The sequence below is a fragment of the Pisolithus orientalis genome, assembly GCF_024613125.1.
Source record: "Pisolithus orientalis strain OTSU chromosome Unknown F5J12scaffold_11, whole genome shotgun sequence".
NCBI lineage: Eukaryota > Fungi > Basidiomycota > Agaricomycetes > Boletales > Pisolithaceae > Pisolithus > Pisolithus orientalis.
In genome coordinates this window covers 760,172-783,857 of record NW_026260792.1, presented here as the reverse complement: position 1 = coordinate 783,857, position 23,686 = coordinate 760,172, and the positions used below count along the sequence as shown (strand labels likewise).

Below are 23,686 nucleotides of genomic sequence, written 5' to 3'. Positions count from 1 at the left end.
GCCGTGTACTTTTTAGGGCTACCCGTATTCATTGCCGTCTTTTCCTTTTCTTTTTTTCTTTTCTGACTAATGTGTTTCTGAATGCACTGATATCCTTCAGTGGATAACTTATTTACAGGCAGGTGCTGCCTCCACACATACCCCACCTGTTACGCTGCGTTACCCGCCATTGGCAATGAACCCGTGCCTACGTCCCCTCCGCTCGATCGATAGTCGTAACATGTGTATCGGTACCTTTCCGCTTTTTGGGTTACCATAATTTTTTTTTCTCCTCCCTTGCTCTTCTCGGGGTAGCCTGGAGCTGTTTTGGCCGGTTCACATGACGCCTTTTTTTTATTACTGAATCTTGTTTGCACGACGGTCCATATACATATATGATCGGTGGTGTCCACGATTAAGCGCTACGTGCGCCACGACCGTTCGATATGAAGTCGTGTAAAACGTGTTTATTAGTATCTAATTCCTTCTGAGCAACCCAGGCACCCCCTGTCGACTGACAATCAGATGTTCTTTTGATTAGTATGTAAACTGCTGCCTTGCAGCTCCAAATAGGGAAATGCTCCAAAATGTCATCATCAGATGCAACTTGCTCGAGACACGCGTTGGCACTTGATTTTGTTTTTTTGTTTTTCCAGTCACTGCCTTTGCACAGCGACCAACCCAGACACGCGTTGGCGAGGTCTTTCAAACTGACCGCGGTGACTGCTAAATGGTCGTCCACAGACCGCCAGACTCGCGTCTCTTGAGCAACCTGATTGCACACGAGAAAGAATACACTAAACACTTTGCCTCTCTTTTCCCTCTCTCACATGCTGCCCTCGCTTCTCTCTCGGCGTACAGCGCCGCCTCTCCCTCAGAAAACCCGTACTCCTCCACCTCGGCTGGCTCTCCGGCCCAAGTCCTTGCTGCCATCGTCGACGTACTCGCGGGCGCAGACGATGCACTCCAACGGTACCTCCATGTAGTGGAGAAATGGCGAGAACAGCTCGTCTTGCTGAAAGAACTCGAGGACGACGTCGGTGCCATTCTCCGTGACAGAGAGATCCTGTGAGCAACCTCATACCTTCATTTATTGACCCGACTTCATCATGAGCACATTCTAGCGTCACGCGTGTCATAAAGTTATCTAAAGCACAAAAATCAGGTCGGGATTCCCGATCGTCTTTCATTCTACACCCCGGCGGAAGCTCCGCTTCTTTCTCGTCCCTACCGTCGACGACGAACTCCGTCACTATTGGCTCCGCAGGTAGCAAACTAGCTCATGCACAGGCAGAGCTACAGGCATGCGAGAGCCATCTTGCGGAGAAGGAGCGAGAGCTCGCGGTCAGACGAATTAGCGTTGTCCGAGAAGCTCTCGGAGCACGTTGTCGTGCACTCGTAGATTGTGGATGGGTGTGGGGCGAGATGGGTAAACAAGGTCTTCGTACGCTCCAGTCCCTTAGTGGCGGCTTATCCGAGTCCCGTGGTATGTTCTACGATTGATCCTTCCTACCGTTATGCATATATGCGCATGCTAACGAGCAATTATGGTTTGGCTGCAGACCCCGGAATCTCATTCTCTAGAACCCATTCCCTGTCGCCCCCACATTCGGCTGGGTACCAAAGACTCGATCCATCTTCTGCGAATAATGCCCCTCAAGTGCCCATCTCCTACGCCTCTGACCTGTCGTCCCTCACACCCTCGCAAAGCGCCTCTCAACGTGCCAGCACTTCTGTAGAACGTGGCCAGGACGAACGTACTACACACGATCATCGGACCGAATCGTCTCCCACACCCCCAAAAGCGGCAGAAGAAGAAATCTTTTATCAAGGTCACGTAGTGGTCTCTATCCCCCCTGCTCACGCTATCTCAGAACTTGACCTACCCACCGGCGTACCAATTCCGAAGCCAGCATCGCCCACACCAGCATCAACATCCGCAGTTTCGGCATCGCAATCTTCTACTTCTAATAGTCATGTCACTGGGACGGGTCTGCGCTATACCCGGAGCAGACAACGCCGACCTATATCGAGGCACATCTCTGAAGCTTCTGACGAAGATGTACAGGAAGATCGAAGCGCCGGTGTCCCTCCCAACGTTCCCCTTCCCGTGTCCGGCCCTTCTAGAACCGGTTCGGATACAAATATCCCGAATCCAGTCGTCATGCGGAGAAGCAACAGTAGCGATGAGTTCCCTCATGGTCCCCTCGAAGTCGTCGAAAACGATCCATTCGCGAGCGTCCGATCTAAGTCGTTACGTCCTCTTCCAACGACAGGTGATGACAGGGACCAGACGCCCAGTCCGGAGTTGAGAAGGGGAAAACTCCGCGAACGTAAAACTTCCGTGACGTTCCTCAGTTCGTTACGTGGCTTGTTCTCGCATCGTGCACGGACCAAGGGAGCGGGTGGGCCCGCTGCAGTATGGGAGGGACCTTTGACGGCTGAACCTACTTCATTCAAATCTACGGGTGGCTGGTCTACCCGCATAGATGGACATCTACGGAATGGGCGCAATAGCACGGATTCGGAGGCGGGTCCCAAACCGGGCATCAGACAATCCTTATCCGGGGTCTCGCCGAAGTCGAAGTTGCGCAAAGTCCGTGGGCAATCGATGGTTAAATCGTCCAGTAGCCCGGGAAGTCCGCGTGTGCATGCAGGTAATGCGAATGGGTGGGTAACGGACGGCGAGAGTGCACGAGGAATGGTGAGGGGGAGAAGCAAACGCCGGAAAAAGTCTATTGCGGCGTTGAAGGGACCTGATGGTGGTTTTACGGACGGAGAGGTGGACAACGACACCGACCAGGGGATGCATCGCAATCGTTCACACTCGGTTCAGACAGAGAGGCCATACGTTCCTCCTGCAGGTGATGCTGCCACTTCCAAACGTACCAGACGCGCTACAACCGATTTTGCTGACGCGAATTCCGTAGCGTTAAGCGGGAGCTCGCTCGATGCCAATGCACGAACTCCTCGCCCAGGTCGTTTGTCCGCTGGGCCACCCGGAAGCTCAAGTGCGCTGGCAGAGTCTCCCTCAAGCCCATCCAGCCAGAAGGTTTCCGCTCAAGTTCAAGCACATCCTTCCTCGCTTACTCCAGGAGCTTCATCGCCAGGGCGCCGAGGTGCGAAATCGGGTACACTCCATACTCCTAACGGAAGTGCGGACCAGAGTTTGATGAGCATCGTTGAAGACGTCGCGCGTCAGAACAGGGAAAGAAACATCGCGTCCGCTCTAGCTACTCTGAATGGGCGTGCCAGCTCGTCAAACGGCAACTTGCCCGTGCTAGAAGTGCCCCGCGCGCCGCCGCCCCAAGCCCCACACACGCCCAGTACTACCACTCAACGCGGCCCTGCTCGTGAAGGGCTTGGCCAGCAGCCTCCAAATGGGAAGGCGCGGTCCCTAGATCTCCAGCGTCGTGGCTCGGTGACGTCGACCTCACGTGTCAATGCGGCTTCGACTTCCCCAAAAATGCGGAGTACCCCCTCGAGTGAAGTGAAGAGTGCTCCTCCTGCCGGCAGTGTTGTCAGTGGCAGTAGCGGCACCAATCCTAGTACGTCGTCACAGCTTGCGAAGACTCCGCTACGTTCTGCCTTGCGTAACGCGAGCCGTACGCCATCTCCGAATCCCGTGACGTTCACGACCCCCGCTATTCCCTTCCAGGGACAACCCGCATATGTTACCGAGGCTGATCAAGTAGGCAGACGTTCGCTGGAGCAGATACTCTCTGCGACACGGGGTTCCTCCGTACCTGACCTACGTGATTCGATGTCCATCTCCTCATACGAAACTGGACGTGAGAGCCCAATAGGTTCACCGTCGTCACCATCACCTGTACCATTACCTCCACTGTCCCCGGCACCACAGCCCCACCTCTCATTGCAGGCCCCGCCTCTCTTGCACGACCAGGATTCTCGAGACCAGGGCGGTGCTTCATCGACCGTGTCAACAGAGACCCCGCCAGCGGTCCGCCGCAAGAGCGTGCGCATGTCTTTGCATCCGACATTCTCACCTCCCCCTCCTTCTGCAGCCTATGATCAATTTGACGAGGACGAGGCAGAAGCTACGTGGTCAGATCGACCTCGACCTGTAGAAGGTTGGAAGACTAGGGCTGCGTTGCATGCCGCTGCTGCTGCTTCTCCCATTGATGTGTGGCAAGACTCGAGCGAGGAGGATGAGGAGTATAGTCGTGCGCGACGACTTCTTAGCCGCGTTGCTAAGGGCAAGGGCAAGGGCAAGGTTTGAAGTTTTCCCCATTCTCGTCGCTATATATTTTAAAAAACCTTTGTGTATTACGCTCTATTCCTCCGTCATCATCCTTGTATTCTCCTCTCCCTCTCTTATCCACGGTTTGGAGATACGAAGTTATTCGTTATTCTATGGTTTCCTTCTGGTGCTTTCTTTTTCGTCTTCGTCTTCGTCTTCATCTTCGTCCTGGTTTTCGTTCGTTCTTCATGGGCACTGTGTTTTGTGTGCGTCGTTCGTTCAGGCAAGCAGTGCAGTCTAATACTTGCCTCCCTTGCCTTCCTCCCCCCCCCCCCCCCCTTTTTTTTTTACAGAAGTTATTTATCTGCGCGCTACTGTGCTGGGCAATGCAATGTGCTTTTTCTAATCTGGCAATGCAGTAATGGGTGGAGTTGTGCCCCTTCTGTAAGAAGAACTGACTTGGAGAGGGCTAGTTTCCAGTCCCTGGGGCTTGAGTACATATATACTGATTACCTGGAGTCAGGTGGGCAGTGTGCTTTCAGCCTCTTGCTGCTCGTGGAAGATCCCCTGTCTTCAAGCACTGCCACCACTACATATGTACATCAATATTGCCTCACGTTTCTGCACATCGTGCTACATTCCCATTGCTCCGTTTCAAATCTTGTATGGTTGCACCCGCAAGTCGCTTGGCCGACGTATATTCTTCACTCACGTTCTTGTAAATTGGCAAGCGCCTTTCTAACCTTTGTCTCAATCTTTGTCTTCTGACCCGTTTCATTACCAGCGTGCTTTGAAAACTTTGTTCAAACTTCAAAAACTGTCTGGCCAGTGTGCGCCTACTAATTTAACATAACTGCGTCGTCATGGAACTATTCTCTCCTGGGCGGTGTGCCAACCAGATTCGCGCATAATTGCCCGAGTTTTACTTACGCAATGTGAAGCTCTGGGTCTGGCTACAATATAAATTTCGTTCCTGTCACTAGCCGTCGGCGTCACCCGACTCGACTAAGTTGAACTACTGAACGTACATGTGCACTCTCACCTCCTTGATTTTATCCAAACAGGCATGAGCGGAAACAGCATAAAGGAACGTAAACCCACACCATGGCCCGGGCGTGCAAGGTTAAGGTTCAGTTCGACGAGCAAAATGCATGGCACCGAGGTAGGCGGTGAAGAGCGTTACGGAGTGTCCTGGATCTCTATGTCCTCACCTACTAAATAGGATGTGAACCCACCACCTGCATGTAATGCCTGCCGCGAAGGTGGCAGGATCTGCATAGCCACTACAGCCGCAGGTAACAGAATTCGGCCCTGTGATCAGTGTCGCCGCCGCCACAAGAAATGTATCTTTGAGGAAACCGAAGCAGATCAGGGACCTGCTAATTCCGGGAAGAGACGGCAATGCATAGACGGTGGGAGTTCAGATGATCCAAAGGGAAAACGGCCTCGGAGGCAATCCAGCGACTCGGAGGAGACCGATATTCAGGACGGACGGTGGGTGGGAGAGGCGCACAGCAGCTCTTCACATATCATTCCATATGTCAAGAAAGAAATGGACAAAGCAGTTGCGAACGAGGTCGCGCATTTGGAGGCCATACCCATCACACCTGCTGTCAAGGAAGCGGCTGAGAAAGCAGTCCGGAATGAGGATAGGGGGAACGTGCGGGATGCAGATGCGGACAGGCTCGCGCGTGTGGAGACCACATTGCAGGAGCTGACGGAGACAATGACGCGGACCATGACAGCTGTTGCGGAGGAGCGGCGTGATCGCGCGGTGTGCGACCGCACGGCCTCGGAAACGATAAACATAATCTCGAAGGTTATGTTAAAGATTGTTGATTCCGGAACCCTGCCATCTGGTTGCAAATCAGAAATTTAAGAGGTGAGTCAGGCAGTTGTAAATCGGTTCTCTTTGCAGCTTATCGAGGTGCCTACGTGGAATGTAGACACCAATCCCAAGTCACACAATGGAGCCGTTTCGTTCAATGGAGGTATTCAATTATAGATGGCTGAATCATGCACATCCTAGTGTCGCGCGTGTAATAAAGTTATCTGAAGTACGAAAGTCAGGCCGGGATCCCCGATTGTCTTTCATTCTACACCCGGGCGGAAGTTGTAGTTTTCCCCTGTCTCCAAGTACTGCCATCAAGAATCCGTCCTGCATGTCTTCAGCGCTTGTGTGCGGCCAGTACATCGTGTTACACTGGAGTACTGGCATCCCTTTGGTGTACCCACTCCATTTCAATTCTCGTACGATTGCCATCTGCTACTCACTTGGTTTTGAACATATACTTGTCATTCACGTTCAAGCCCGCTCCTGAAGCACAGTGATTCATGGCCCCTGTATTATTGTTGGTAATGCTCTAACACGGACCAAAACGAAGTGCCGGATATCTATTTTGGCATGCCATCCTGTTTCATTGGTAGGTCACATCTGCTAGTTTGCTGGCTAATTATACTCATCACTCGTATTCTTGACAAGCCCTCTCGTTACATCTGTCGACTCCGTCTTGTGCGCCACTTGAATCACCTATTTGATAGTAATAGCCTGCGTCCTAAGCAAGTCCAACTGGCCGCAATTATACAGTAACATGGTTTCATTTACTATAATTGTCATCATCCGACTTAACTGACACCGTCCTCCTTCACCTTGATTCTCCGGGACGATATGATCGATCGCATGATACAGAGCGGCCGGTTGATGGGCGGAACGAATGTCACAATGGTATGTGCCAAAGAGCGGCGTCCGGTACGTTTGGATCACTTACATCTCACCTTGGTACGACGATAGGCCCCATCATCCAAGGAGTCATTACCAAAACGCCCTCATCTTCTTGTTCCCGCATGTTATGCATGCCACAAAAAGAAGAAAAGCTGTGTAGTCACCGCAAATGCGGGTAATAGAAACCGGTCCTGTAATCACTGTCGTCGTCTTCATATCAAGTGCATCGCTGATGAGGCAGAGGCGAGTGTTAGCAATGGAAAGAAACGGCGACACACCGATGATGGGGTGGATGAGGTGAGGAAAAAGCAATCTCTGGGGCGTTCCGGCGATGTAGTCAGGATTCAGGGTGCGGAGAAAGGTACTCAAAAAGGACGGGTCAAGGTTGAGGATCGAAGAGACGTACTGGAGGTGGCGGATGTGGACAAATCCACACGTTTGGAGACAACATTGCAGGAATTGACGCAGGTGATAACGCGGAATATGACAGTCATCTCGGAGGAGCGGCGTGAGCGTGCGGAGTGTGACCGCAAGACCTCGGAAACAATGAACATGATGTTGAAGGTGATGTGCAAGATTATCGACGCAAGTCCCTTGCCATCCGGTTCTGAAGACACTTAAGAAGTAAGTAGGACAGTTGTAAATCAGATCCCTTGCAGCTTATTGAGGCGCCGGCGTTGGGATGCAGGCACCGATCCCAAGTTGTACAAATTTCTTCTTGCGAAGAGGTTGCAAAAAAACAAAACAACAGAAGGGAACCACTTCGTCCAATGGAGGAGTTTGATTATTGGCACGGTGTCCAAAAAGCATATGTCAAGTACTAAAAACAAAAATACAACTATTGGCAGCGACGATACTGATACACATGCAATCTCGATCCTCCAACCTCTGCAAATATTCGTTAGCGACCGAGAAAGATGATTTAGAATATTGAAAATCTTACGTTCTACCATAACGTCGATTGTGTCTGTTATGATAGGGGTCATTTCGGAGTCCCAAAATTCGAAAGAGATAACGCTCTCACCGTTGTCTTCCATGTCCAGGCTGGCTGGCGTATCATCTTCGTTTATCCTGCTACCATCGTACAGGAAACTACACGGTTTGACATCAGTCCGATGCCGAAGAAACCGAACACAAAACAAAAGTAGAACAAAAAGAAAGGAAATCTGGAGTACCTGCATCCTCACAGATGGCCGATGTACGCTGATGGTATATCGTGAAGGAAACAGCGAACTTACCGGATACTAGCCACATCCTTGCCTACTTTATTTGCATAGGCGCCTTGCAGTTTGCTCAATTTCGTGTTACGCTTGATTTTGAAGAAGACTTCGTCTCCCGTAGAGCTAACAACCTACAAATCGCATGAGAGAGAGTCCAAGGGAATGTCAAACGCACGCGATATTTTTATGTAATGTAAGAGGGGTGTGGCTTCACCAGAGTACACTCCGTACCTTCACGTTGATGGGGGAATTGTCACCCTCTGGCTTGACCTCTGATTGAGCTTGAGACTGAGTCGGGGGAATATCTTCCGCCATGGTTGGTTTTACGTGGATCAGGGATAAAGACAGACGATTGACGTGTTAGAAGGCAGCTCGGGGACAGAAAAACTGCTCAAGCTATTAGCAAAATAAGGCGACGGAGACGTTCTTCGATATCTGAAGCTGGGGTATGGCGATGTTTGTGCTCGATTACATAATCAGTCACTAGTGGCCAGGAAAGATGATCACCTTTCTGGGCGGTGTATTCTGATGCCATCAGCGAGCGCCAATAACTCCAGATTGGAAGACTTGCAGGGGGGGCGAAGATAAACGACTAACGCAAGACACACAAAAAAACATCCCAATAAAGGTCATGGCAAGTCGTAAATCGCGTAGGTGGTAGGGGGTAGGTAGAACAACAGTATAAACGGGTTAGTATGATTAGAAAAAAGGTATCGCACGCAGACGTCTCTGGGGTTGAATGAAATACGGATCCAGGTGATGAGTAGATTATGAAGGGGGTGCTGAATGCAGGATATGTGAATGGTAATAACGGTACCAGTAGAAATGCAGGGTGTAGACACGTCTTGGGTGAATGTGTAGGAATGAAAGAAGGGATGAAGAAAGATGTGCCTTGTAAAATACGTGCTGATACGGTTCAATAGTGAACGCATGGCCCACCAACAATGATACAGATCAAGAAGCATCAGCGGTGACCAGAGGGGAAAAAACAGCCGAAGGACATGTACAGAGCTGTCATCGATGAGGCCGGATGAAACCTCAGTCATATTCTTCAATTTGTGGCTTGTCCACCATGGTTTCTGGCCAGCTGGGTGCCTGGTCACTGATCACAGTACCTGCCAGTGTCGTCGGAGCCGTAACGAAAGACTGGGCTGCTGTGCTGATATCTGGTCGGCTCTCGCCTCTTCCGGCTGGAATAGCGATTCCACTCCTCTCCCCACTATGTTCCCGTGGGCCAGCGTCAGGGCGAGCAGTGAATGCCGAAGTCGTGGCTATTGATGGCGTAGAAGATGCTGGCCGCAGTCGACTCGATGACAGTGGCCTGTGCATTGGCAAACGAATTGGCTGACCAAACGTATACTCTCCAGTGGCGCTCCGCGCGCTGCCCGAACCACTTCCGGCACTTCCGGAATGCGAACGAGAGTCCGAAATGTGTCCAGGATCTTCCTCAAGACGTGCCATCGAACTTGTCCGTGATCGTATGGCTTGCACGACATCGAGTGAGGACCGAGATGCAGCACTCAAGCTCTGAATGAGAGACTGTGTCCGTGACCGCACAGCCGAGCCCGCACGCGAGCGTGATGACGCTGAACGGGACTGAGAATCCGATTGTGAAGAGTGCGAATTAGAACGTGAGTCACGGCGACCCCGTCTCCGTCTAGCTGCTGATGTTGGATGACCTAGGGACTGCGGGGCATAACGCCGAGTAGACCAACACTGTCTTCGCCTTCTGCAGCCTCATGGGGACCTTCAGGTTCAGGTTGCTCCATCATCTTGGGGTTCAGGCTTCCTCTTCCTCTTCGTCATCTTGGTCGTCATATTGCTCGCTCATGAAAGACTCGTAACCACTCCCCAAATTATCGGTGTTCTGGCTGTCCGTGCGCAAGCGAGTGAGGACACGACCGGAGGATATAACAGGGGAAGGCGACGTAGGGTACAGGTACGACGTGGGCACCGTCCCAGCGCGAGCACGTCCTCTACCAGGTTGAGGGTGCCGTGGAGGCATGGGTATCGGACTACCACTTGCGTGTCCGGAGGCTGGACTCGACATGACAGAACTGCCGACCCCGTGCGACATTGGGGATTCAGAGGACGTCTCTTGGTTACCTGTTGAACGGGTAGACTGGGAATGCGAGGACCGTGTATTCGACGACGGCATCTCATCAGATTGCGGGGTGGAACGGGTTGCAGGGCCAGAGGACACGGATCCTCCGCGACCGTGAGGCCGACGGAACTGGAACGGATACCGAGACATGATCGGCTGACCAAGACTCGACAAAGAACCAGAGGTGCGCGGCTGTGCGTCGCTGCCCTCCCCCACCTCACCTACGTCTTCCTCTTCCTCATCTTCCTCACCCTCCTCTTCCTCTGCATCCTCTTCGCTTTCCGCTTCATCCATCATCGTCTACCTGTTCAGGTGTCGACTGCTGACGGCCGGCACTACTGGAAGTCGGTGAGCGGCGTTTCTCCTTTCTTGACCCTGGTGAAGGCGGGAAGGGAATCTGATCCTTCGGTGAGGCTTGCGCTCCATAGCCCGTAAATGGATAAGGTAGCTTCATTAATGGTGCTGAAGGACCCGCAACGGGCCGCTCTGTCGACGACTTTCTGACGACCTTCGGAATGATGTCGGACAGTTCCGGTGGGGGTGTGGGGGCCATCCCAATTCCTCCTTTCTTTGGTTCAAAGAAGTCACCGGAGATTGGCGCACGTCGTGCAGGTGTCGGGGCCGACGGCAAGCCAATAGCTGCCAACACTTGTTCCACATCGAATGCTGGGGTGGTGGAGACGCCCAACATCCCTTCATCCCCGCCTTCTTCCTTCTTGGAGATATTCCACCGAGCGGGACGGTTTCACGGTAAGACAGAAGTTGTACGCCTCTTGGATACGTAGCCTCGTACACATTCTCCAAACCCAGGGTAAGGCATCGCCATCGGAGACACTATCACTGATTGTTGACATGGTCTTTTCGTGTTCTTCCTCCTCCCATCGGTAACGCGGTCCACAGATTCCTGCGCAGCCCTGGCCACTCAGGATCCACAGGCCGGTCCTTAAGATAACTTTAAAGACTAACCAATAGACAAGTGCACGCAACATACCAGCTGATAATCAAGACGAGAATACGCCAAGCTGTCCAAGCAGCGTTGGCGATAAGGACGCCGCGGGCGTAACTTGTCAGCGTTCCATCTGACGCGCGGAAGAAAGTCCTATCTCGAGGACTGAAGCCAGCTTCGGCCATAGCGACATATTCGGGATTTGGGTACGAGAACACGAATAGCAAGGTAAGGACAAGACCAGCTCGTGGCAGGAGGAGTGCAACGGTAGGTAAGTTTTGGGAGTAGAACCAAAACGTTTCCGCAAGACCGTCGCGAAGACTGCCGTTTTCACCGAAAAAGGCAGAGAAACGAATGTACTGCATGAAGCAGAAGTTGGTGTATGAGGTCATGCTGACGAAATTGAAACCGGACGAGGAAAGGTAAAGTGGGACGATAAGCGGACGCCCTGATGAACTGTCTTGAAAATGGGGAACTCCAAGGCATCGAACTGTACTTACTGACACGCCAACGACGGTAGAAGGAGTAGACGAGCTCATATAGCACAAAAACGACCATAATCCAAACCAGCCAGCAAGCTATGTACGCTGCTGCACCAAGGGCCCAATTCTTGCCAGAGCCTGACACGCCGGGTGCTACTGGATTTGGGTACTTCGCTACTCTGTGGGACTCCATCAGCAACGAGAGGTGAACATGGCGGCATCGCACTTACTGCAACAACATATATACAGCATTGAAGTCAAAAAATGTTTGAAGCGGCAAGTGGTAGAAAGCGAGGAGAGGAAGTAGATAGAAGTAAATCCGACCGAAGATAGATGGGTTCCGTAGCAGTTCCGGATGGAGGCCGACGGAGCGAAACCTGGGACGAGGTATACGACCATGTGCATCAACGGCAGCAGATACGAGAGTTGGATCCAGCCCAGCAGTGGTGGCGCGAGACCAAACGCGAGCTTGGCGGGAGTTGCTCGCGCGCGCTCGATCTGCAGGCTCGCTGCGGTCCCGACCGGTCTGGGGGGCATCCTGAAGGCTTACTACACGAATTGAGCGTGGAGTAGGCTTGCGACCACCAGCAAAAGGCTCGGTAGGGGTCAACCCTGTTTCAGGCATTCCGATGGATGAGTGAAGCGTCGAACCGGGGTCTGGTGGGGGTGGCCTCGTGGGAAGCCAGGATGGGTAAGCCCTCTGACCCCTCCGACATCCTTGTGGGCTCGGGCGACGATGGATGTTCGAAAATATACCCGCGCTGGCCTGTCGGGGAGTACTCGCCCTGGGCAGAACCTCCGCCGCTCAACGGTGAACCGGAAGAAGAGCTGGGCTGCAGTCGTGACATTTCGTTAATAAAAGGAAACTAGCATGCAAGAGAGTGGTAAATAAGCGGGCGCCGAAGACGTGAACGAAGATACGAATTTTTCGGTTTTCTCGTGGCGTCGAGATAACTGAGCGCCTCTCCACGACGACGAGGGCTGGTCAAGATAACAAGACAAAGGAAAATATCCGGAAGCGTCTGCCTCGTGTATCGCAATGAGCCAGCCTCGTGTTTTTCACTTCCTGACAGACAGAAAGATTTTTGTGCGGGGGGAGGAGAAAAAAGAAAGCCGGCGCTCAGTCGCATCAAAACACGCGTCCGCCCTGAAAAACCTCAACCACCTGGCTGCCAAATTAGGAAACAAGACTAGAATTCCATCCGCTTACCATAAGACGTTTTTCCACAGGATAAGGGGAGATGACAAGACGAGTGCAGCTGCCTGAGCTAGTCGAAAAGAGCGGGGTGGGGGCAGAATAACAGCTCAGAGGAATCTTATCTTTCGTGCGACCATGGTTACTATTATCGTGAGTACAGGCAACAAGAATCAAGGAAAGTACGTGTTTATTCTTCCTTCGAACTCTAAATAACTGACCACGCGGTCGGGCACCATCAAAATATCAACGTAAAGGACCCTTGTCGAGATCATATCAGTCCCGCGGGGCAATCTGGTTCCCCTTGCCGCCCCAACACCCCTTAGAACTAAATGTTCCGGAGAGCTCGGTGCGTCCCCCTCTCTGGCTACCGGTGGTGGCTGCTTCCAAAGAAAAACGCGGGATACGAGGAGGAAGGAGTCCCGACTTTGCGGGTAAGTTACGCCATCCGCTCAACTTTTACTAAACACCCTTCTTTGCGACCATATATTCACGGTTGATCATGCGCTACTACTCTTCTGAAACTTTGCGAGCCGAATTCGACGGCGATAACCACCGATCCACTACGAGATCACGCCTTGTCGGGATAATCACAAGACATTCTGTGCCTCTAATTAAAACAGTGAAATCAGAAAAACGATTGAGAAAACAATTAAAAATCGGAATATTTCTCATACGCTCTCAAATTAGACCGCCGTCAACGAAACCGGTCATAGAGCGGGAGGTCCGTCGGTCGGGCGTCGGGAGAGATGAAAAAGGATTACAGATGCACAGAAAGCGGACCGCAGAAATGAACATTCCTTACCTCCCACGCGCACCGACTCCGCCGTCTTACGACCACCGATCTCGACGAACCCGCCTCCCCTGGAGACCTACGAAACAAATATATTGCGACCGGTATGAACTTCGACCGTGAATCAATCCCCAGTGGGACATATGTAGAACAATTTGAAACCGGTTTGACAGCAGGGCAAGCAGCTGGGATGTACAAGTACGGGCTAGTACACTTTGGAATAATTAACTCACCCCAAATATGCAGCTGCTAAGGGACGCTGTCGTCAGGCAAAGAAGTGTTTCCACCTGTCTGAATGCATGCAGTTATGCAGAGGATGGGTTTCCGATTTCAAATTCAAGATAGCCTGGGAGCCGACTTGGATTGCAAGGTCGAGAGGGCACCCTGTCTATTGTGCTGAGTTCCTTTGTAGTCGAACTCGGGACTATCGTCAAGGATTCAGGTCGAACACAACTAGAAGGAGTGAATAAAAGACGAAGGAAAAGTCGTGTCAACCAAAATAGGGCAGACTCGATATATTGGTGCGGAAACATGGCGCAAGGCTGCAGGCGAGCTTCATATCACACGAAGATGAGCGTAGAGTACGGTGAACCACGTGATATTACACATATTACGTAACCAACAACCTTCCAGCTGGCGAAGGCTGTTAGACGGAAGACAGTCATTCCCTCTCGACTTCCTGCGCCCAGGGGTACGTGTGATGGCCTCTAATTATTGATGTAAAATTGAACCTGGAAATTCCCCTTGGGAAGATGAAGTTATTAAACGTAGAAGCTGTTCTCGCCCGGGATAAGGGCATCGCATACGCCAGGCCCGAAATCATAACGGAGCTCGATGATCAGACTACAAGATACGCCATACTTTCACATCGCTGGGGAGCCGAGGTCAGTTACGAAGAGATGATTGGGTTGATGAAGATGGAGGAACACGAGAGGGAAGAAATCAGGCAGCGCCAGGGCTATCGGAAGATCATTAAGAGTTGCGAGCAAGCCCTGAAAGATGGCTACAAATGGCTGTGGAACGATACGTGTTGCATTGACAAGAGGAGCAGCTCAGAATTATCGGAGGCCATTGACTCGATGTTTCGATGGTACCGGAATGCTCAGGTGTGCTATACATACCTCCACGACCTTGACAGGCCAACCTTGCCTCGTGGACGACATCTTAGCAAATTCAGCCGGTCCAATGGTTGGCCAGAGTGGTTTATACGGGGCTGGACACTCCAGGAACTCATCGCACCGAAGCACCTTGAATTCTTCGACAAGGACTGGAGGTATATTGGCAACAAACGACGACTTGCACCCATGTTGGAGAGAATTACAAGAATTCCGCGTGAAGTTTTGAAAGACGGCATGGCCGCAAAACGTCTTAGTGTCGGCCAAATTATGTCGTGGGCAGCCGACCGGAAAACGACGCGAGTAGAGGATCGAGCGTACTCGTTGTTGGGCTTATTTGGCGTGAATATGCCGATGCTGTACGGGGAAGGGAAGAAAGCATTCCAAAGGCTACAGCTGGAAATCATTCGCGTATCGAACGATCACAGCATATTCGCATGGAAACCACACTCGGAGGCACGACCGGGCAGTGTCCTAGCAGACGATCCGAGTGACTTTTGGAATTGTAGTCGCGCCAGGAAGGTCGAATCTGACGAGTTCGCCAACAAACTAGTGAAGTACGTGGGCAATGTTCATCTGGGCAGCCCGCGGTCCATTTTCGGGACCAACAAAGGGGCTCATCGGCGCAAACTTGCGGCACTGCGTGACACCGCGCTCAGCCATCAGCATTGCACATTCTCTGTTAGCAACGCGGGCATCCAGGTGTGGTTACCAATCTTACCCTCTCGCGAGTCTCCGTGTCACTTCGAGGCTATATTGGCATGCACATACTCTGATCAGGATCTGGTCACCATCGACTTGGTATCTTCTGGGTCCAGTTTTGAAAGGTCCTTCCGCATTACTCGTACCCGCAAGACGTATCCAGAGTTCAAGACGCTCTATTTCGCTCATTACCAAGATGTTAATGAGATGCACCGTGATTTTGCACTCGATGATAGGAACACTTCACATTGTGGTTTCGCCCGCTGCGGCACCTTCCCGCGCGAGTTCACGGGCGACTCTGTCACACTTACGTCCCTCACAGATGATCTCATAGTCATAGTCTATGCCAATGGTGATATCAGATCTCGCTTTGCGGTTGGCCTCGGATACTACCTGGGCAAAGGATGGGTGCACGTCATTCACGATGAACCCACTGCAACTAAAGAGATGAACTGGGCACCATGGTCTGATTTCGCCAAAGAGGCGTGTCAACGAATGTGGAATGTGCGTGCAGAACTTGCTCAGGCTATGCCCACGTACTCTGGAGCAGACAACAAAGAGCACCACTGCGACACCTTCATCAAGCGTGCCCACCTACCCCGATCAATCTGGGACGCAAGGGTAGTATGGGGTAGGTGGGACACAGACAACTTCAATGTCATGGTTGATGTCGAGCAATGCCCTGGTTGTTGTAGTGGCCCGTGTGAGTGGGCGGAAACATCTGTTGGTGCTTTCCGTCTTGTATGCATACGGATCTAACGATACATATTATCATAGAACGATGGAGATGGTCTTGATATGCCAGGGCTGATGCAAACAGTGTGTCACTCATACCAATTGGTACTGGACGGGTGGCCAGTACAGCTTGAAGAATGCTCTAGTCCCCAGACTATGGTGCGTCATGACATGCATCCCCATATCTGTCCTGAGGTCGATATAAACAGCTGGGTGATTATGGCAGCTATTCCAATGATGATTTTACACGTGATGGAAATATATTTGAAGATATGCAGGCAATTGGCATTGACTCTACAGATTTAGCTTATCTCCCGGTGGCCCCTTGTGTGTCCAGCATCGAGCACTGTTGGCCTAATTTACAGGATCGAGATGACATTGTCATGGTATATCATGATGGAAAAAAACACCTGGCGCTGCATCAACCGAAAGGCCTCTCTCTTCCCGCCAACGATCGTTTCGTGCTGCTATTGAAGGCTTTATCTACTCGTCTTGCCGGAAAATGTTTGGTGACGTCAGTCGTACAATGCTCAGATGTCTATGGGGTTGATGATGAGGGAGAACGAAGGGATCTGGGAGGTGGTGAGCTTTCCGCGAACGATCGCGTCCTGCCCACCTTTTGACCTTGAGTCTTAGACTCGGTATCGGACAGCGTCAATCACTCAACAGAACCAATGACTTTCACTCCGTTATGCACGATCGCAAGTCCACAAGTTTGGCGAAGAGGGCCAGCTTGTCCAGAGAGGAGGGAACGGCTCAAATGTATTCGGTAAGTCCAATGTGGATTACTTTGCCTGGTATTACTGATGTTCTGTTTGGGAGTGTAGGGAACACTTTTTCGCCCTGGTGAATCTGGTAACTAGTTATATTATGCTTAGGGTTTGTATGTGCTGATCACATTATTCGTAGCGGACTGAAGCTCGTCACAAGCCTGTGGTGCGTTAGGGCAGCTATCCGAAACTAGTGGACACTCACCTACGATGGCAACAGAATAGACAGGAGAAAGACACAGCTATCAAGTTCTTTTCAGCCATTTTCGGTCTCGAGTACCTGAGAAATTATGTGCGTATCATTTAACCTTTGAATATCTCATCGGTTCGTGTTATGTTCACAAACTCAAAATGCAGGTCGGCGAGATAACATTCTTCAAAAGGCTCCCCTCGATGATGAAAACCGAGTTACGCAGTGAGGTTTCCATAGGCAACATGCAGGATCAGCCTGTCACACTAAGTACGTTCTTCCACAAACTTAGATGAAGCTTTAATAGATGGTCTGCTAGCACCCCAATCGACATTGTCGTTCACCAGTTGGACAATGACACGTAATGCATTCAAGGGCAGGCGCCAATCTGAGGCTGGGCAGGACCCGCGTCTCGAAGCAGTATTACCTCTTCTTCACAAGCGGTGCCAAGTTTTTGATGTACCAGGTGGTGCATTCCCTCCGAATGAGAAACAAAAAGTGGAGTGCGAAGTCAAGTCCATATCCCAAGTTCTGAGTGTTAGCGTCAGTGTTACCATCGACTAAATGAAACTCGGGCTGACTTTAGTCACCAAAAGCTACTCAGACATATCAATTTTGCTTTCAGCGGTGCATACGTTGCTGATGAAGACTCGTGAGTGCCTTTTCCATCTGGAGTTTTTTCTCTTTCTATCATCCATTGTGTTCTGGTTCCAGACTACCAGCAAAGCGTCCTGATTATGACAGGTTAGCACCATGCCTACTAACGTGTAGTAGTCCACCCTCTAACTATCATACGTGCAGGCTGACCAATACTTGCACCGTAGTGGAAGAGATAAGGGTACTGCAAATGAAACTCAGTGCAACAGAGGATGATGATGAACAGCGAGCACTAGAGGAGGACATCACAGGAAAGGTATATGGACATTATTGAGTTGTTACCTTCTGAAGCTCATGGCCTGTTCGTTACCAGATACTGTGGCTTTTTTGGTGTGGGATCTGCACAGAAGCGGAACAACTGTTACCAGAGGTATGCCAGCGTTATCATCTCTATAGTTTTCATTTGACAGGGTTCAGGTTGCGAGTTATATCCGGCGAGAAGGAAATATGAAGGTAGGTATCACGACACACTTGCATGTCATTGTAACCGCTATCATCAGGGTTTACGGATGCTTCAGTTCCTCATTATTGCTCGGAAAGAGTACGTAGAGCTGGACGATGATCAAGCCAACATGCAACGGTAGGCATTATTGTTCCGTGATATAAGCTACTGAATACACTTGGCACAGGATCATGCTCGATGCAGGAGCAGGCACCTCAAAACACCAATTATTGCTTGCTGCGAGGGCTGCAGAGCAAATCAAGTGGCCGGGTACAACTTGTTTCGAGAGATATCCCAGGCCTCGATACTCAAGGTACCATCCCTGTTGTAGATTCTCAAATACCTTCCCCATCAGTGCTTTAGCAAGTGTGGGTATTGCCAGGTAGGTCCTCGACTTCGTTGGATAAATTCAACCCGTCGATAATGATACCGGTGTAACTGTAGAGTTTACCGATGTTTCTCTGACCCTGAGGTGCCCGATCAACCTGCCGGTAAAGGGGTCGCAAAAGCATTCCGTACTCTACTTACCAATGGCTGCTCGTCCTGTATCAGGATATTTTTTCTTCGCATTTCCTCGATGTAGTCTCCTTGGAGTCAGAGCTGATAAAAGAGCCCTTCAAAAGACTCGTGTTGATCACACCATCGGATGCTGGGTCGAAAGCGGTCATCGCGCAAAGCGTAAGTGCCGACATACATGCTACTCGAGAAGAAACCTCTGTAAGTCTCTTCTACGAGACAATCCGGATGAGCAGGATAGCAGTCCGCCTCAAGGGCAATGACGAACATCAGCATACTAACCAGAGATTCGAATGCAGAAAGGCGCAGGAGTGTGCGCACACGCACACATAGTAGATTCATTTTAAGATAACTCCGTGGATCTCTATTTTGGATTGGAGAATGCAAAGCGGCTGTAAGTGAGGAGTTGCGTACTTTAGCGATCGATTCGACGACTAGACTGTGCTGCAATACATAGAATATACGACGATAACCTCGGGAGAGAGGGGTTGCCCATGATTTTGATTTTGGCACTCCAATCATGGTCGTAAATTACATAAATTTTGTCACGTTGCCGAATAGCCCTCGGGCCATGGGACCACGACAAAGGCATCAGGCCGTGTCTTCCATTTGCTCTTCGCCCCACACTGGATGCTAGCTGCCTAAAGATTCACATTGTAGGCTCAGGACCTCTGAGGAGTATGTGCAGCGACTAGTAATTATCGATACTGAGCTTTACATTGATCTTCTAGTAAGATGAAGTTTTTGAACGTAGAAGTCGTTCTCGAGTTAGAAAAGGGCGTCCCACGAGCTGGACTCAAAACCGAAGTCATGAAGGAGCTTGATGACCATACTACAAGATATGCCATAGTGTCACATCGCTGGGGGAGCGAGATCAGGTACGAAGAGATGGTTGGGCTCACGAAGATGGAGAAACACGAGTGGGAAGAAATTAGGCAGTGCGATGGCTTCCGGAAGATCATCAAGGGATGCGAACAGGCGATGAGGGATGGCTACGAGTGGTTGTGGATCGATACATGCTGCCTCGATAAGAGGAGCAGCTCGGAACTATCAGAAGCCATGAATTCGATGTATCGATGGTACCGGAACGCGCAAGTGTGCTATGCATACCTTCACGATGTTGACAAGCCAACCTTCCCCACCAAGCAAGATGATGGCAAGTTTCACAAGTCCAATGGTTGGCCAGAGTGGTTCATACGAGGCTGGACACTTCAGGAACTCATTGCACCGAAACGTCTCGAGTTCTTCGACAGGGACTGGACATACATTGGTAACAAACGACGGCTTGCACCCACGCTGGAGAGAATCACACAAATTCCACGCGAAGTTTTGAGGGGTGGTCTGGCTGCTAAGCGCCTCAGTGTTGCTCAAATCATGTCTTGGGCCGCCGACAGGAGGACGACACGAGTGGAGGATCGGGCATATTCGTTGATGGGGCTGTTTGGCGTGAATATGCCGATGTTGTATGGCGAGGGGGAGAAGGCATTTCAGCGACTACAGCTGGAAATAATTCGGGTGTCCAGCGATCACAGCATATTTGCATGGAGCCCGGCGATGCCACGCCCAGGCAGTGTGCTGGCCGAAGATCCCAGTGACTTTCGGCACTGTGGCCGCATCAGGAGGGTCGACTTTGACGAGTTTGCCGATAAACTCGTGAAGTACGTGGATGACAATCATCTGGACAGACCGCGGTCCATTCTCGGGACCAACAGAAGAGCACATCGACGTAAACTTGCGGCCCTGCGTGATACTGCGCTTAGCCAACAACATTGCACATTCTCTGTCAGCAATGCGGGTATCCAAGTGCAACCACCCATCCACCCCCTTCGCGACTCCCCATTCCACTTTAGGGCAATATTGGCGTGTAGCAGTACTGACGAAAACCTGGTTACCATCGATTTGGTATCATCTGGGTCTAGCTTTGATAGGACCTTTGCCACTACTGGCATTCCCAATGCATATCCAGAGTTCAGAACTCTCCATTTCGCGCATCATCAAGATGCCAATGAGATGCACCGCGATTTTGCACTTGACGACAAGAACACTTCACACTATGGTTTCACTCGCTGTGGCACCTTCCCGCGCCAATTCACAGGCGATGCCGTCTCACTCATGTCCTTTACAGATGATCTCATCATCATAGTCTATGCTAACGACAATGCAGGATCTCGCTTTGCAGTTGGCCTCGGATACTACCTTGGCCAGGGATGGGTGCATGTTACCCACGATGAACGCCTTGCAACTCAAGAGGTGAACTGGACACCATGGTCAGACTATGCCACAGAAGCATATCGACGAATGTGGAATGCACGCTCAGAACATGCACAGAGTATGCCCAAGTACCCTGGAGCAGACAAGCACCATTGTATCAACTTTGTCAAGCATGCCCATCTGCCCCGATCAATCTGGGCTGCAAAGGTGGTATGGGGTCGATGGGACACAGACAACTTCAAAGTGATGGTTGATGTCGTACAATGTCCTGGTTGCTGTGATGGTCCCCACCGATGGACGGCTACATCTGTTGGTAATTTTTGGCTCCTATGTGGGCGGACCTGACCATTTGTATTACATCAGAATGATGCGGATGGCCTTGATATGCCAGGGCTATTGAAGACACTTCCCCACGCATATCAGTTGGAGCTGGATGGATGGTTGGTGCGGCTCGGCAAGTTCTCTGGTCAACCTATTACAGTGCGTCATAATCGTGCATCTCCGTACTTGTCTTGAGGTTGATATAAACAGCTGGGTGATTATGGCAACTATTCCAATGGCAGTTTTAAACGTGATGGGAATATCTTTGAAGATATGGAGGCACTTGGCATCGATCTTACGCACTTAGCTTATCACCCAGTGGTCTCTAGCGTGTCCAGCATCCAACGTCGTTGGTGGTCTGATTTACGGTATCAGAATGATGTCGTGGCATGTCACGACAAGCACAAACACCTGGCTCTGCGTCAACCGAAGGGCCTCTCGCTTCCTGCCAACGATAATTTTGCGCTGCTGCTAAAAGCCTTTTCTTCTCGTCTTGCAGAGAAGCATTTGGTGGTGATAGTCATACAATGCTTAGATGTCTATTGGGTTGACGATAGAGGAAAGCGAAGAAATTCTGGAGGTGGTGAGCTTTCCGCAAATGTTCGTGTCCTAACCACAGTTTGATCCTGCCTGTCAGACTCCGCACCGGACGGCAGCAAACAATTCACGGTGCCGGGCACCCTAACCCCCTTATGCACCCTCGCGAACCCACAGGTTTGGCGACGAGAGTTAGCCTGTACGCAGAGAAGGAACCAGCTCAAAAGTATCCAGTGAGTACATTGCGGCCCTTTTCTGTCACTAACGTGATGTTTCAAAATTTAGGGAACACTTTTACTCCATAGCGAGCTTACATCAGCCCGCAGTGCGTTTGTCAACTATGTGCAATATACGGAAACCTTCTTACGATAGCAGCAGAGCAAACAGAAGAAGGATGTAGCGATTGAGTTCCTTTCGGACATGTTCGGTCTCAAGTACCTGAGGAATTACGTGCGTGTTTAGCCTTTCAATACCCTGTCCTGTTTATGCCCTCGAAATGCAGGTCGGAGAGATATCTTGGTTCGAGAGGCTCCCCTCGATGACAGAAACCGAGTTGCATAGCGAGGTTTCTGTAGGCACGACGGAAGGTCGGTCCGTCTCACCAGCAGCGTCAGAGGATGGTTTATTAGCACATCAACCGAATTTGTCGTTCGTCACTTGGGCGATAAGGCGTAACCCATTCAAGAGCAAGCACCAATCCAAGGCTAGACGGGACCCACGCCTTGAATCAGTGTTACCTATGTTGCGCAAGAAATGCCAGGCTCTTTGCACGGGGAATGGCGCGACACGTCGGTATGTCGACGAGATGCGAGAAACGGAGCGTGAGGTGAAGTGCATATCACGAACACTGACTGCTGGGGTAAATATTGTGTTCTGTCAGAAAGCATTGAAGCTAATTCTAATCACAAACAGTTATTCCAACACATTGGTGCTACTTTCTTCAATGCATACATGGGGCACGAGTACTCGTGGGTGCTCGAATTGTTTCCTCTTTCTATGATTCACCATGTCTTGGTTTCAGAGACACAAATCAATCGAGCCATGTTGATTACGACAGGTCAGCACTATTACCTACTAACGTTCGGTAGCCCACCCCCTGAATATCGTATGTAGACAGGTTAATACCCGTGCTATGATGGAAGAGCTAAGGGTTCTACGAGCGAAGTTCGATGTAACAGAGGACGATGATGAACAGCGAGCACTGGAGGAGGACGTCGCAGGAAAGGTAAGGGCGGCATCAAGTTTGTTTCCCTTCGACGCTGACTGTCCGCTAATAGATCCTGTGGCTTTGTTGGTGCGGTATCTGTGCGGAAGTGGACCAAATATTGCCAGAGGCAAGCCCAGTCCCTTGTTCCTTTAAATGTCATTTGACATGGATTAGGTCGTGAGTTACATTCGGGAAGAAGGAAATTTATTGGTAGGTGGTACTGCGTTTACCGGAAGGTCATCGTAATTGCCGTCACCAGGGTTTGTCTGAGATTAGAAATATTATTGAGAGAACATCTACAAACGTGGACGATAATCAAGCTCACTTGCGACGGTAGATGAGCCATTCGGTACGAGGCTACGGCATGAATTACTGATCGTACATTACCCAGGATCATGCTTGACGCAGGAGCGGGCACATCAAAGCATCAGTTGTTGCTTGCTTCCCAGGCCACAGAGCAGGTCAAGTGGTCAGCTACGACTATGTCGCGGGGCACCCCCACTCTCGACACCCAAGCGACCATCCGAGGTACAAACCATCAAATGCCTTCCATATCAGTAGTATGTCCTTTGCCTGGATGAATTGAACGGACCAGTAACAATCGTGATGTTAGTAGGAATGCAGTCAACATGTATTGGCTA

The 23,686-nt window shown here is 50.8% G+C and overlaps 8 protein-coding genes across 8 annotated transcripts; 6 read left to right on the top strand and 2 right to left on the bottom strand.

The window, feature by feature from the left end:
• The first annotated feature begins 492 nt into the window (after positions 1-492).
• Positions 493-4,489, top strand: F5J12DRAFT_767609 (uncharacterized protein). The gene is made up of 3 exons (XM_051742205.1): positions 493-1,047; positions 1,104-1,465; positions 1,542-4,489. Exons 1-3 carry the CDS (start codon positions 710-712, stop codon positions 4,217-4,219), a joined length of 3,378 nt encoding a protein of 1,125 aa, XP_051600875.1. The 5' UTR covers positions 493-709; the 3' UTR covers positions 4,220-4,489.
• Positions 4,490-6,350: 1,861 nt separating this feature from the next.
• Positions 6,351-7,790, top strand: F5J12DRAFT_826168 (uncharacterized protein; the record flags this gene model as incomplete). The annotated part of the gene is made up of 3 exons (XM_051745501.1): positions 6,351-6,531; positions 6,608-6,905; positions 6,972-7,790. Coding segments are annotated over exons 2-3 (538 nt in total), but the record flags the coding sequence as incomplete, so codon positions are not given.
• F5J12DRAFT_55241 (ubiquitin-related domain-containing protein) lies at positions 7,655-8,831 on the bottom strand. The gene is made up of 5 exons (XM_051740034.1): positions 8,630-8,831; positions 8,354-8,563; positions 8,141-8,253; positions 7,846-7,994; positions 7,655-7,790 (listed from the first exon to the last, which is right to left on the bottom strand). The coding sequence occupies exons 2-5, from the start codon at positions 8,435-8,437 to the stop codon at positions 7,741-7,743; spliced, it is 396 nt and encodes a 131-aa protein (XP_051600873.1). The 5' UTR covers positions 8,438-8,563; positions 8,630-8,831; the 3' UTR covers positions 7,655-7,740.
• Positions 8,832-9,160: 329 nt separating this feature from the next.
• F5J12DRAFT_905195 (uncharacterized protein) lies at positions 9,161-12,502 on the bottom strand (the record flags this gene model as incomplete). Its single annotated transcript, XM_051748629.1, is given in 12 exon segments — positions 9,161-9,443; positions 9,483-9,783; positions 9,810-9,919; positions 9,961-9,989; positions 10,020-10,418; positions 10,452-10,510; positions 10,554-10,938; positions 10,958-11,168; positions 11,218-11,620; positions 11,673-11,833; positions 11,885-12,361; positions 12,411-12,502. The coding sequence occupies 12 exon segments, from the start codon at positions 12,500-12,502 to the stop codon at positions 9,161-9,163; spliced, it is 2,910 nt and encodes a 969-aa protein (XP_051600872.1).
• Positions 12,503-14,312: 1,810 nt separating this feature from the next.
• F5J12DRAFT_55142 (uncharacterized protein) lies at positions 14,313-17,532 on the top strand. The gene is made up of 9 exons (XM_051740031.1): positions 14,313-14,333; positions 14,401-16,182; positions 16,237-16,353; positions 16,404-16,776; positions 16,831-16,963; positions 17,022-17,049; positions 17,104-17,130; positions 17,185-17,424; positions 17,474-17,532. Exons 2-8 carry the CDS (start codon positions 14,542-14,544, stop codon positions 17,269-17,271), a joined length of 2,406 nt encoding a protein of 801 aa, XP_051600871.1. The 5' UTR covers positions 14,313-14,333; positions 14,401-14,541; the 3' UTR covers positions 17,272-17,424; positions 17,474-17,532.
• F5J12DRAFT_826126 (uncharacterized protein) lies at positions 17,236-19,075 on the top strand. Its single transcript, XM_051745500.1, has 12 exons — positions 17,236-17,424; positions 17,474-17,697; positions 17,751-17,806; positions 17,869-17,898; positions 17,956-18,067; positions 18,125-18,181; positions 18,229-18,264; positions 18,312-18,391; positions 18,441-18,523; positions 18,585-18,635; positions 18,698-18,744; positions 18,806-19,075. The coding sequence occupies exons 1-10, from the start codon at positions 17,316-17,318 to the stop codon at positions 18,614-18,616; spliced, it is 819 nt and encodes a 272-aa protein (XP_051600870.1). The 5' UTR covers positions 17,236-17,315; the 3' UTR covers positions 18,617-18,635; positions 18,698-18,744; positions 18,806-19,075.
• A 181-nt stretch (positions 19,076-19,256) lies between these two features.
• Positions 19,257-22,274, top strand: F5J12DRAFT_55068 (uncharacterized protein). Its single transcript, XM_051740024.1, has 6 exons — positions 19,257-19,447; positions 19,501-21,289; positions 21,344-21,460; positions 21,512-21,884; positions 21,939-22,163; positions 22,217-22,274. Exons 2-5 carry the CDS (start codon positions 19,505-19,507, stop codon positions 22,073-22,075), a joined length of 2,412 nt encoding a protein of 803 aa, XP_051600869.1. The 5' UTR covers positions 19,257-19,447; positions 19,501-19,504; the 3' UTR covers positions 22,076-22,163; positions 22,217-22,274.
• F5J12DRAFT_55107 (uncharacterized protein) lies at positions 22,168-23,610 on the top strand. Its single transcript, XM_051740028.1, has 8 exons — positions 22,168-22,288; positions 22,341-22,697; positions 22,751-22,806; positions 22,860-22,895; positions 22,952-23,063; positions 23,116-23,172; positions 23,220-23,255; positions 23,437-23,610. Exons 1-8 carry the CDS (start codon positions 22,259-22,261, stop codon positions 23,446-23,448), a joined length of 696 nt encoding a protein of 231 aa, XP_051600868.1. The 5' UTR covers positions 22,168-22,258; the 3' UTR covers positions 23,449-23,610.
• The last annotated feature ends 76 nt before the right edge of the window (positions 23,611-23,686 follow it).